Genomic DNA, 13,597 nt, shown 5'->3' on the forward strand with positions numbered 1-13,597 from the left:
TGCTCCTGATAAAGTTGCACTGCGTTTGAAAATGCCCAGCAAGCTGCATGATACTGCTGAAAAAAAAACGAGCATTTTATAGAAATGTTAAGAAAGCATGACCTCACTGACAAAGGACTACTGTCCCGGCATGTTTTAGGTGCTCTAAACCCCGCATTCTAGAATGTCTCTCCACTCAACACTCCATCTCAACTCAAGAAAGTAGATAACAGCGCTACCTCTCGAAAGAAGTGATCACTGCACTTGGTGATCATGCACAGCAAGTCTTGAGAAATGCAGTCTTCATCAGCCTGACAACAGCGTGACATGGCACTACCAGCGCGTCAGCCTCAGTCGTTCTTACAATCCGCCACGAGCCGAAAAGCAGTTCGCAATGTTTGAAATTTAGCACGTTGTAAGCTAATGGACTTGAGCCGGGACTTTTGAAAATTCGTATCAAGTGTGAATGTATCACCCAGATTATACTGTATTTTGCTTAGTGCCACAGCTGGCACCACGTTGCCCACGTTTCTTTGGGTCTGCGTCGTCGCTATCTGTGCTTGTGAGAAGAGCAGCCACGGATTCAACTGCAATGGTTGCGGCGAATTTCATTTTGATTTGGTGCAAGGACATGCAATGTCACAAACGGCGACAGGATAAAAAGTGTTTTACTGCGACCCGCACGTTAACTTCAAATCTGCCGGCTACGGCACCATCAACCACTGACTGCTGGCCAGCTCGCTGGTGAAAAATAATTGAAGTGGGCGTGGCCGTGTGGTAGTGAAAACCACATCTATTTAGTTGAAGACGTGCATTTCGTGTCACTGTGATTGCTTATCAGTCACAAAAGATATAAATTGCAGCTTCCGCGTTGATTTTGTGCAAAATATAAAGGAGGGTAGTGGGTTTCTTTAGTGAATAAAGGTATATTGATGTAGTAAGTATGTATTTGTTTCTTTCTTGGTTCATTTGACATTTGGTTAATTCTGGTATTTTATCTGGTCACATGAAATCCAAATTAGTGAGATATTTCTGTATTGGTTAAATTGTGTAGACAAGCTAAGCTCATCCAAAACAAAAAAGGGTGTAGCTTGATTGAAGCTTACAAAGTATAGGTTATTTTACACTTGCCTTTTGTATCATCTTGTGTGCACAGGGCTGCCCCTCTTGATGGCCAACATAGCGGCCGTGCTGTTTCCCAATGCCAAGCGGCCCGACAAATGGAGGCCATACATTGAAGATGCCCGTGTGAAGGGTCGAGTGAGGCATGGTTCCGGCAGCACCTACGATGCACCTTTGGAGCTCATCATCAGTAGCCTGGACTCCGAACAGCTCGGATACTTTCAAAGTTTTGCTCTTTTTCTCGAAGACGTCGACATCCCGAGTTTAGTGAGTGATTGCTGTACTTGCTTGAGTCTACCACAACCTAAAGCTTCTCCATACACATTTCCGCTGACCAGGTTAAGTACCGCCAACCTACCCTCCTGCTCTGCGCTCCTCTCTCTCTCATCCCTTCAGCCTCAGGCTTCAAGGGGAACATAGTCCCAGCTTCTGGAAGTACCGCCAACCTACCCTCCTGCTCCGCGCTCCTCTCTCTCTCATTCCTTCAGCCTCAGGCTTCAAGGGGAACATAGTCCCAGCTTCTGCTTCCGAGCAGAAGTGCCTCTGCTGACAGAGTAACTGCTGTCAGTTACTGCTTCGTTGAGGTGCGAGCCTGCGACAAGCAAAAATTCAGGAACTGGATATCTCGGAAGCAGAACTACTAGAAACGGAAACCTTGGAAGCTGAAATCAAAAGCAGAACTAGTGAGAGGGATGAATCGGGGAACAGTGGTGCACATCAAAGGTTGGCGTTACTTAGCAAAAGCGGCAGTGGAGCTTGAATGGAGGGGCTTTACCACAGTCCTACTGATGAAGACTGAGGCTTGGAGGCGCTGCTCGTGTGCCCTTGGGGTAAAACCTTCATCATTGCTCCCTTGGTTCTCACCACTCACAAGCTAGTCTTTTGTTGCACCTATGTTTCCTTTTCCTTTGTTATTCTGGAGTTCTACTTGAAAAAACAGTTGCACTGTCTGCAGGTGTTTGAGGTGTTATGGGACATGGAAGCCGGCGATGTGGAGCATGCTATGGCTGGCTTGGTGCAGAAGTCACTTGTGCGCATGGAGCCTGTGCACAATTCTTACACCTATGGTATACACGACCTCTACCTCAACTTTCTCAAGAGGAAAGCCACCTCGCTGAAGGTCTGTAGTGCTTGTTGACTTTTCTTTGCTGGTTCTTTTGTTAGATGTGCAGTCGAACCCACATATAACGAATTATTGTGTATAATGAACAGCAGTAAAATCCTCATGAAAACTTTTGTATACAATTTTTATTTTATATATCGAAATACTCATAGTTAAACCTTGATATAGCAAAGTCGCTAAAATGGGCAATTTGCTTCGTTATATCGAAATTTTATTATATCGAAATTCAACCTTTTTGCAATTAAGTACAGTCGCCGATCAAGTTTTTTCACACGGAATGGGGCTGTAAAATTTTCCACATTATCAGGCAATCGAAAAAAAAAAAAATTTGAATGAGAAAACAAATCATTTTGGTAAACTTGGGAGTCGGCGACGAATGATATGATTTCATGCCACATTGATGGTATCTTCACATCGGCGTTACGAATTGAGCAAAGCGAACCACGCTTTCGCGTCCATTCTACCCCCGCGTTTTCCGCACTTGGACGATGCTATCATTAAAAGCGCCGGCAGTGGGGAGTGAATGCTTCGTCCGCCTCTCGCTTCAATGGGTCTCTGAAACTCGAGATTACGCAGCCTCCAGTACTAACGTGCTGGAAGACAGATGATGCCACACCGTCTTGGCGCGCCCACTCTTTGCACACGTGGCAGATTACAGTCAAGTCCCGTTACAGCGAAATTCACGGTGACACATGAAAAATTTCGTTGTGGCGGAACTTCGTTGACGCAAAATTGGTATGTATATCCGTATGCCAAACGGCAAAGCCGTTAACGGAACCGAAACCATCGTCCAGGAAATCTTCGCGATGGCGGGGGGGCAAAGGTTGAGACGTACTGAAGGCAGTCGATAAAGTGTCAACTTCATGAGAGAATGCATTTCGCGCCGCTGTTACAGCATTTTTCGTACATTGCGGCCGACACCTAACCCAACGCGCGTGCCCGGCCGATCGCAAAACACTCATTTTGCGGCACATGCACCGTCACAATGAAGCGGTTTGAATTATCACAATTTCACTGCATATTTATGACAAAGTCGGCAAGTTTGGCAAGCTTGCGCTTACCGGAAGTTTTATTTCCCGAAGTCGGTCAGCCTGGATTTCTTGCGCTTCACGGCAAGCAAAGGCGTTACGCAAGTCTCAGGGTCCATTAAAAGAGCCATCGCAATTATCGTGGGTTCTGATAACTTTTCTGATGAGGCGAAAATGATCCATTACTTTCAAAGCAGTCGCCGGAGTCGGTGTGTCTAGCGGATAGTCATTTTCCCCAGATGACGAGACGTTAGCATCTTGCTGACAACAGCGGCTGCGGCGCTGGCCGCTATCTTGAAAGCAATTTGCGACATTTCTAGTTGTGGCAATTAACCACGCAGGAATTACGATGGCATCCAAGCTTTCTTTTTGTCACGCCTTTTGCATGTCCATCACTGTACCGCTGCTGACCATTTTCTTCTGTTTGTATGACTAAACAATGTGGGCAATGTCCGTAAGGCAGTGCTGTGTGTGAGCTCAAAACTCCAGCGCTGGTTCTCCATAGAAAAGCAGCATTTCTCGCAAACACCACTAAAAGCTTCGCCGAAACAGATTCCCCCCAGTGCATGGAATCCACATCTTATTATTATACTGAGGAAGAGGAAGATTATACTGAAGGCAAATTCTCAACAGGCATACATGTATGAGCCCAACAGAAAAAGTTGGATGCCTGCCGATTTAATGGCTGATTGAGGGCAGACTGTCTGCAGACTGCTACCTGGAACCCTGCTTCTCCTGTGTCTACTCATGCGTGACCGTTTGTCTTACTTTTTAATTTTTGCCTTTTCGAAAAAGTTCCCATAAAATTTAACCCACATAATTTTTCTGAAAAAAAAAAAGTGCGTTCAATATGTGAGTAAACATCCACAGGATCCAAGGGATATCTCTAAATTAACAGCCATCTGAAGTACATAAGGAATGACTGCAAACGTCCTTCCAAAGTTTGAACTTCCTTTCCGGTTCCGGAACCACTCCAGCAGCTGATCGAAACCGGAAGGAAGTTTGCAGTCATTCCTTATGTACATCAGATGGGGCATGGGTTAAAAAAGGCAGCCATGAAATATGGCGTTCAAGTTGCTTTTTCTGCTAAGAACTCGGTAAACAAAATTTGCCCTCGTGTTAATAGACCTAAGCAGACGTCCAAGGCCATTTTCCGTATCAAGCACACAGAACAGCCCATGGCATGTGCAGTGGTAGTTGTATACATCATTCCACTTTCATGTGGCAAAAAATATGGGCAGACGGGGGGACGCTGCATCAACATTCGCCTCAGGGAGCACCAAGCCGCTATCAGAAATTCAACCAGTTCAAATCTGGCCGCGCATTGTAGAAATTGCCCATGTAAACCCGTGTTTAAAAAAGCTGAAATACTGTATAAAAAATAGAAACCAAATCAACCGCAAGATTGTAGAAGCCTACTACATGCATGTCAACTCAGGTGCATGTGTCAGCCAGACTTCTATCTCTTTGCATGATACAGAAACTAAATTTTTGGATGGTAAGATAGGCTGAGAACCTGTCACCACTTGTATGCGTCACATGTTCATATTTTGTGTATATATATTCACTTGTTCGAAAATAATAAATCAGTTGTCAGTCAGCGCTCGAATTGCCTCTTCATCTGTCCTTCGTCCGGGTAGCGCTGCCCACCCCTAAGAAACATGTTCAGGATATCTCTACATGTAGAAAGTACACATATTTTGTTTCTATCATTGATCGAGGCGTCACTGCACTCATAGTCAGGATAATTTACCTTAATCACTGATCTCTGCTTTGAGTGCACATTACGAAAGGGCAGAAAAATGTTTTCTGGCGCGCTGCGACATCTTGGGCACGATCTTGTACGCGTTCCAAAATGGAACGGAGGCATTCCGTTCCATCGAGCCGCACACGATTGGTCAATTTCAACCGCGACGTTCAAATTGACCAATCGTGTGCGGCTCGATGGAACGGAACGCCTCCGTTCCATTTTGGAACGCGTACAAGATTGCGCCCCTTGTTTCTGGGGTTTTACGTGTCAAAACCAGTTCTGATTATGAGGCATGCCGTAGTGTAGGGCTTCGGATTAATTTTGACCACCTGGGGTTCTTTAACGTGCACTACAACGCAAGCACACGGGCGTTTTTGTCCTGTGTCAAGATGGTGTACACAACAAAAAGTGAATGTAATACGCATTAGTGAGCAGCAACTGCAGCCCCCAAGTGGTTATCCAAAAGACCAGTTTCTATGGTGGCTGAGTGTATTTGTTCTACAACTGTGTTTGTCTTGTCTAGATGCATCAGTGAAGTTTTACCATTGTCAGATTTTTCCAGGCTAGAACCATCTTAAAGTTGTTTTATATGCCTGTCTCAGTGTATTAGAATATAGCAGTTTTCAAAGCCAATAGAATTAGATTCTTCTAACTGAAAGAGGAAGGTTGTAAATTTAGTGATTTGTCCCTTGCTGGGTCTGGTCTTGTGCCATCAGGACCTCCACCGACAGTTTGTGGAAAAGCTGCTCAAGCGCTGGAAGCCTTGGACAATGCCGTGTGGCCGTGGCTACCTTTACTGGTACCTGGGCTACCATCTGGATGAAGCCGGAATGGATGAGGAGTTTCGGGACATCTTCCTCGACCTGCGCTTTGTTGAGCGCAAGGTTCGATGCAACTGTCCTAGTGACCTCGTGACCGACTTGCACCGCTATGAGCACCACTTCCGCTGTGACCCACAGGCATGGCTGTTTTCCTTTCACTCACAATTTTGAACAATAAGCACTAGGATTAGACAAATTCATGTATACTACCCATCATTTTTCGAATAGCTGAACAATCACAGTGCCAGAGTTCCTTCAAGTAAGGTCCATTTGATTCATCCTGCACTTTGTGAACTAGTTCAGCCAGTTCAGTTCCAATTCTTGCTCGTGCGGAACCAGCACGGCACTTTCTGCACGAACACTGCACTACATTTCTCGTGAGTGCAGGGAATGCTGTGAACTCATCCTGCACGAAGCCTGCATTCAGTGAAACAAATCGCGACGTGCCGATGCCGCCATGATGAACTAGTGAAATGAATAGTGAAGTGCAGCACCTTGTGAAGTAGTTCAGAAAGTGCTGGCAAATTAAATTGACCTGTAAGTTTAGTCGAATAACTTCTGCAACAGCTGACTGTCAGAGTCAGCGTCATCGCTATTATCATGCCACCACAAGATGGTGACAGAACAAGTTTTTACGTACTATGTGTCATTTGCAACAACATGCTGCTTTCATTAAGAAAGTTCATTAAAAAGATAAATTATTTTACTTGTTAAGCTAGCGGCAACAGCGTATCACTTGTTATCAGCGTTCTGGAGCCATTTCTTCTGGAGATTTCTGTAACAAAATTTGTCAGCATGCGATCCCTGTAGTTGCAACCCCGTGACCATTGAGGCCAACTCTGACATTGTTCATTGGGAAGAAATGAGCAACGATGACCTCACCCGGAGAGTTCATAATAATTTTGCTTCATTGGATGGTGAAGGTGTTGCCACAAAATATGAGTCTATTCTGTTGGTGTCTCGTGTAGTGGACGCCTTTGATACAATCGAAAGGTTTCGTCAGAGTGCATATCAACACCACGATGGCTGCTTGCCAGCAAGTTCAAGCAAGCCAAAATTACATTTTTGGAATTAAGACTTCTTTTCTGTATCACTAAGCCATATGTTTCCTTTATTGATAGAGTTGAAGTCTACGATGTTCCGTGACAAAGACATTTTTTTTACTAGCTCCAACATTTCATTGTAGTGGGGTTCACCTGTAGCTTTTCATTGCTGCACCTCAGTCACAGCAATGTCGAGCACTTCATGCAAGTGTACAAACACTTTTGCATGACACTGCAAGCTACTACAGGCTGTTCTTGGTGCTTGCAAATCTGGAAGGCACGCATATCATATTGAATATGCGACGAAGAACTTGTGCCGTGCAAACATGCCATGACCCTCTCCATTTCAAAATTTTTGACAGGTGGCAAATCTTGCCGAACCTAACAGTGAAAAGGCGCCTGCTCATTAATATCAGCACTGACTGCTGTCGACCAAGCACAGCGCCAACGTGCAGAACAGTAATCAAGTCACATGATACACGGTTTACACTTTGGTATTATGATAACCCACGTGTCGTAAAGATGGGAAAGCCTTTCTGTATTTTGGGTGAAAACTGAAAAGCAAAACTTTCTATGTAATAAAAGATTGCCATAAAACACAGGTCCACTAATAAACTGAGAACCTCATTGATGTACAGTAGAACATAACGACAAAGAGAAAAGAACACTTTATTCTATTCAACAGACATTCTATTGTTAAAGTATTTTCCAGGCCTTTTGTGATCGCTTTAATAAGAATAGATCGTACTGTATGTTTTGATTTCTGTTTACCCAAGTTACTGATTGCTTGTTGCATTCTTGTTATGCAACGCTAGGAGACTCCCGAGCATGTACAGCGCCGTCTTTTCTTGCACAGAATTTGTAATAAATTTTGTGATCATTTTCTGATATATGATTCGATACTATATTTTTTTTCGTGATTCAATTTGAAATGTACTATTCGGTATATAGGCACACCGCTATATTTCTGCTATATAGTCTGCTATGTAGTCTGTACTGTGCTGCGTAAAAAACTGTGGCTGCATCTCATATGCCCAGGTTGCAAAAGAAAGGCTGGACATGCTGAGGTTCTTGCAGCCCAACGCACATTTGCTGTCTGATAGAGACACAGACATCATCCAGCTTGCCCTGAGTCAACCACGGAGCTCCACTGTACATCAGAAAGCCTTGGTCCTCGCTAGGGAGCGTGCTGCTGAAGGAGACCACCAGACTCCTTACTTCGAGTGGATGTAAGGCTTGTTGAGTGGAGCAGCTTTGCACTGCCTTTTACTTTGTGCGTACATCTACGTGTGTGGTTGCGTCTGCTGTGCAGAAAGACTATTCAGTCAACGACCGATTTCTCGAACATGCCCGATAATTCGGACGCCTTCGCGGCAATGTACCCCATTAGAGTCAATATATAAGAACGTCCGAAATTTAGGACACTGAAACCTTTCACCGTTGAGTTTTCTGGAAATTTTGTTGTGGCCACAGGTCCAAAATGGCACTGACTAATAGAAGCCACCACTGCCGCCATTTTTATTATCTGGCAGCCTTAAACCAGCGCTCTTGCATGCTGATCCAATGGCAGCCATAGCCACTGCTACGGCAATGCGAGGCCTAGCAGCTTCAACATTCAGTGACAAGCTTCGTGCTGTTCGGTGCCGTGTTTTTCATTGAAAAAATTCGCTGCTGTCAGCAATAGCACCGACTTCGCCTTTGCCGTCCTCGCCAATGGCGTCGAAGCGCAGAACGCACAGCAAGAGTCAAGCGTTGCATAATGCCGATCCTCAAAAGTCAGCTTCACCGCAGTATAGCGTTGTTGGGTGGTGAAGCCTTCACAATGTATTGCGGAAAAACATACCAAAAGTGAAAAGGGGCTACTGTCACGGGACACAGTATGTAGTCCTTAATTATACACGTGTGCCCGCCATCTCCTGTCACATTAAGAGCACCAATACGCATAATAAGTGTACTGGCAAACTTCAGAACTATTTCGGATGTGCCTGTGGCCATTTGAGCCCTTGGGGGCAGTAAAAGGCATGCATTCATTTTTTTAGACTGCCCAATTTCTTGGGTGTTTTTGCGGTCGGAGGTTGACTGTATATAGTGTGCCTTATACAGACAACATTCACACTGTTGTACAGAAGTGCTAGATTGAGAACTAGCAGATATTTATGTAGTGTTAAGTAAAGAAATTTTGCCAACATTATGTTTATCAAGACATGTGTTGGTCTCTTTTACTTTTTTTTTTCTGCCAGGGCGAGCAGTGTTGGGGTGGAATGTCTTTCACAGCTTGACAGTGACTTTGCGTCTTCTGCCAAATATTCCAGATATTTGACATACTGATTAGTAGACATTCAATTTATGAATTATACTATCCGAGGATTTAATATTTGATTTGTATTTGTATTATAAATTATTTCACATCGTTACCTTTGCAGCTTTATATATAGTAATTTTTTTTTTCACTGATAATCACAGATTTACGGCTTTTTATTTTTTCTAAAATTAAACACTACAATTAAACACTACAACATTGCTAGTCAAGATATATAACTCGCCCTATCATTGACGGGTTCCTCGCTGGTGACTTTGGTGCTGTCTATCTGTATTATTAAATGTGGCTCAAAGTGTTGCATGATCTGCTTCTGTAAAGCAAACGCGAGCTGACTCTTCCTGTGTTGTCAGGAACATGCCAGACAACTGGTCTCAGGCTGAGGTCAGGATGAAAACTCTGAACGGCGGTGTGAACCACGCGGAATTCAGTCCAGATGACACCATCATTGCCTCAGCTGGGAATGACAGCATCGTCAGGGTGAGTGCTGTTAGATTACTCTGTGCAGGATCTAAAGAGCTTTAATGTATGCTGCATTATTAGCAGTAGTTGTTAGATGGAAGAGTTCAAATTTTAATGTCTTATAAATGTGTTACACAGGCACTTTGAACAATGCAGGTGTCCATCCACAAGATGGACACCTGCATTGGCCACCAAGTCAACATATTGGCTAACTGACAAAGCAATGTAAAGCTTTTCAAGATTTCATGAATCTGCATAGTTTCTGTAGGTTGGCAGGGTTCCCCAAAGCCATACTGTAAAAGAAACCTGGGCTAGATAGAAATCAAATGTTAGCTGTGATTTAGTTGAGTTTCTTACTGCTGAAGTGGGTACTGTCAATGTCCCAATTTTTCAGACTCCCCCAGGTGCCGCAAAAATGTAAAAAAAATCAGGTTGTCCGGAAAAATGAAAGCTTGCTTTTTACATCCCCCAAGGGCTCAAATTGCCACAGGCACGTACGAAATAGCTGTGAAAGCCTGGCAGTACACTTATTAGGTGTATTGGTGCTTAAATTTAATGGGAGACGGCGGATGCACGCGTGCATAATTAATACATACTGTGTCTTTTGACAGTGGTCCCTTTCCATTCTTGGTGTGGTTCACCGCAGTACACTGTATGCTTGACCGCGTAACACCACTTTATTATGGCAAAGCTGATTTTGGGGGACCACCATTGTGCTGTGCTTGACCCTTGCCACACTTTTTGCGCTTCGAAGCTGTCCGCGAGGAAGGGAAAGGGGAGTCTGTACTGTTGTTGACAGCAGCGAATTCTTTCAAGCAAATAGGCCTAGCTAGCATTGCCGCTGTGGCTATGGCTGGCAGCGAATCGGCATGTAATTTGACACTGCTAGATTATCAAAATGGCGGCGGTGGTGGCTTCAATTCATGCCGTTTCGAACCTGCGGTCATGGCAAAAAGTGTGGAAAATGGAACTGGGAAGAGCTTCAGTGTCTGTAATTTCAGATGTCCTTATGGCTTTATGGGATATGTGGCATGCGAAGCATATGCGAAGGCATCCGAATGATCAGGCATGTCCGAAAAATTGTGTGTCTGAACATTCAGTCATTGACTGTATTTCTGTTCAAAAATGCTTGCTTTAGTTCTTAATTTTTTTTTTTTTTGTAACTTCAATTTAGCAATTTATTTCTGCACCTCTGCTCTTTTTTAATTTTTTATGTGTAGCTGTGGGAGACTCACTCTGGCAATGAGCTGCAGGCCTTGGCTGGCCACAGAGAGGCTGTGAACTTCTGCGCCTTCAGCCCCGATGGCCGCATGCTTGCATCAGCTTCCTCTGACCGCCAAGTAATCCTGTGGAATGTTGGTGAAAGCTTCCAGGCGACTCCAGGTAGGGCTCTGCAATAGATGTATACCTTATAATTAGCTCTCCTCCTCCTCCTCCTCCTTATCATCATCATCATCATCATCATCATCAGCCTATATTTATGTCCACTGCAGGGCGAAGGCCTCTCCCTGTGATCTCCAATTACCCTGTCTTGAGCTAGCCAATTCCAACTTGTACCTGCAAATTTCCTAACTTCATCGCCCCACCTAGTTTTCTGCTGTCCTCGACTGCACTTCCCTTCTCTTGGTATCCATTCTGTAACTCTAATGGTCCACCAGTTATCCATCCTACGCATTACATGGCCTGCCCAGCTCCATTTTTTCCCGCTTAATATCAACTAGAATATAGGCTCTCCTCATGTTCCTACTCAACAGCTTACGTTATTTTGTAGATGGCAAACTGCAGATTAGTCAGTCAGATGCTTTTGTACGAGTTACACTATAAGCAGAAGAGTACAGTAGTAGTAGTACACTCGAACCTTGTTATACCGAACCGGGATATAACGAAATAATGGATTTAACGAAGTAAATGAAATTCCCCTCGAACAGGGTGCGTACAGGTCCTTGAAATCCTTGAAAACCCTTCAAATTGAAAAGTGCATTTTGAAGGCCCTTGAGAGTCCTGGAATTTTTTTGCTTCCTTGAAAATCCTTGAATTTCATCAGCAATGCACTCTGATATCGACATTGTGACCTCCTTTCTGTGGTAGATCGGCATCGATCCAACATACTCCCCATTTCAGAAACAATACACCGGCACGAGCACACACGGTTCCGTTTTGCAGAACTACGGGAAAAAAATAAAAGGCTTCACCGCGTCAAACCGTGAACGTAGTGAGAGATGCGTACCGCGCTTGGGTGCTGGCTCAGCTGGCAGTGTTTATGCTGCTTTCCTCACCCTATCATTCGTTTCACTCCTCGCCTGTCGGTCTGCCTTTTCCCACTTTCCCTCTTGCCCATGAGGTGAAGCTAAAGAGAGCTTTAGTGGAGCAACTTTACCACTGATGCTCACTGCCTTTGTGCCTTTGGGTGGAGGTTTGTTATAATATTATTTATGATAAAGTAAGTGCAATAACCTTATGCTGAATGTTTTGGAAATGTTTGATGAACCAACCCAGCTAATACTGCAGAAGCCTGAGAGCTGTTGCGAGTGTTTGTTGTGTTAAATTTAATATTGCGGACTTGAGAAACGATCAAGACAAGACATGTTTTACAAAATTGCAATATACTGTACATCTATTCTTATCATTAAATGGATGTGTAGGAAGACTACACTAGATGGTATGATATGTTCGGTAAACTTGCCCAGTTAATACTGGAGAAGTCAGAGTAGCTGTTGGTAGCATTCATTGTGTTTTGTAAACTTTTTTTTCTTCGGCATTGTTGTGAACTTGCAAAGTGATCAAGGCTACACAATACTAACATCATTGGGATATACATTTATTTCTTTTTATTTTAGCGCAATAACCCTGTGCTGAATGTTTTGAATATTTTTGGCGAACTTTACCCAGCCTATACTGGAGAAATCTCTGCCGCTGTTCTAAGCATTCATTTTGTGTTGTGATCTTGAGAAGTTGTCAAGGCTATACATTTTATTTTAATTGTGATATACATTTATTTATTGTAATTGCAATAAAACTAGTCATTTTTGGAAATGTTAGAGTAAAGAAATCCTACTTTGGATGCCGCTTTGAGTCCTTGAAATACCTGTGACAGGTCCTGGAAAGTCCTGGAATATCCTTGAATTTTTGCCTTGGAAACCTGTACGAACCCTGCTCGAAATCCCCATAGATAGCCTCGTTTTAACGAAGTGAAATTGTTCTGTCTATGGATATAGCGAACTAATTTATCTCCAAAACCAAAAAATACCTGACCGTTGTGTGCCAAGTACATCACTTTGTGTGTGCCAAGTACATCACTTTGCTCCTACTATAACCACATGTTTTCTGACATCTATCGACGGCGCCCAAACCAAGTATGGAAAGCCATCAATCAGGCACTGAACCGCAAAGCGGGTCAGAATACTCTAACGGAAATAACCATTGGCGGGAACAAACTTTCCGGTGTGCCTTTAGCTGAGCACTTCAGTGAGCACTTTTCTAATGCAGTGCAACCACTGGGAAGCATTGCTCATACTCGTATTGCTTACCATAATGCTGATACATTTTTTCTCGCACCTACAGATGAGGCAGAAATAGTACGTACATTTCTTTCCCTAAAAAACAGTAAAGCTGTCGATGTCGATGGATTTCAGGTAGAAGCGATTAAGCACGTAATTGACCTGCTTGCTCCTTCTCTAGCTTACGTGTTTAATCTAGTCTTTCAGTCTGGCTGTTTCCCAAATCTCATGAAAATCGCAAAAGTTTCTGTTATATTTAAAAGTGGAGATATTAATGATGCTAATAATTACCGACCAATTTCAATAATACCTGTATTCTCTAAGGGATTAGAGAAAATAATATTCTGCCGCGTAAATAGCTTCTTTAACAAACACAATATACTTTCAGAGTATCAGCATGGTTTTCAACGTGGTAAATCTACACAGACTGCGCTGTTAGCTCAAAAAGAATTGAT

The 13,597-nt window shown here is 43.6% G+C and overlaps 1 protein-coding gene across 1 annotated transcript in view; it reads left to right on the top strand.

The window, feature by feature from the left end:
- LOC119449725 (apoptotic protease-activating factor 1) overlaps window positions 1-13,597 on the top strand; it is a 71,062-nt gene that overhangs the window by 19,225 nt on the left and 38,240 nt on the right. The window contains exons 6-11 of the mRNA XM_037712962.2: window positions 1,136-1,368; window positions 2,057-2,221; window positions 5,719-5,961; window positions 7,905-8,095; window positions 9,537-9,663; window positions 10,866-11,028. Of these exons, the coding sequence (XP_037568890.1) occupies window positions 1,136-1,368; window positions 2,057-2,221; window positions 5,719-5,961; window positions 7,905-8,095; window positions 9,537-9,663; window positions 10,866-11,028 (1,122 nt within the window). The remainder of the gene's footprint in view (window positions 1-1,135; window positions 1,369-2,056; window positions 2,222-5,718; window positions 5,962-7,904; window positions 8,096-9,536; window positions 9,664-10,865; window positions 11,029-13,597) is intronic.

This window comes from Dermacentor silvarum, chromosome 4 (genome assembly GCF_013339745.2).
Source record: "Dermacentor silvarum isolate Dsil-2018 chromosome 4, BIME_Dsil_1.4, whole genome shotgun sequence".
Taxonomy (NCBI): Eukaryota; Metazoa; Arthropoda; class Arachnida; order Ixodida; family Ixodidae; genus Dermacentor; species Dermacentor silvarum.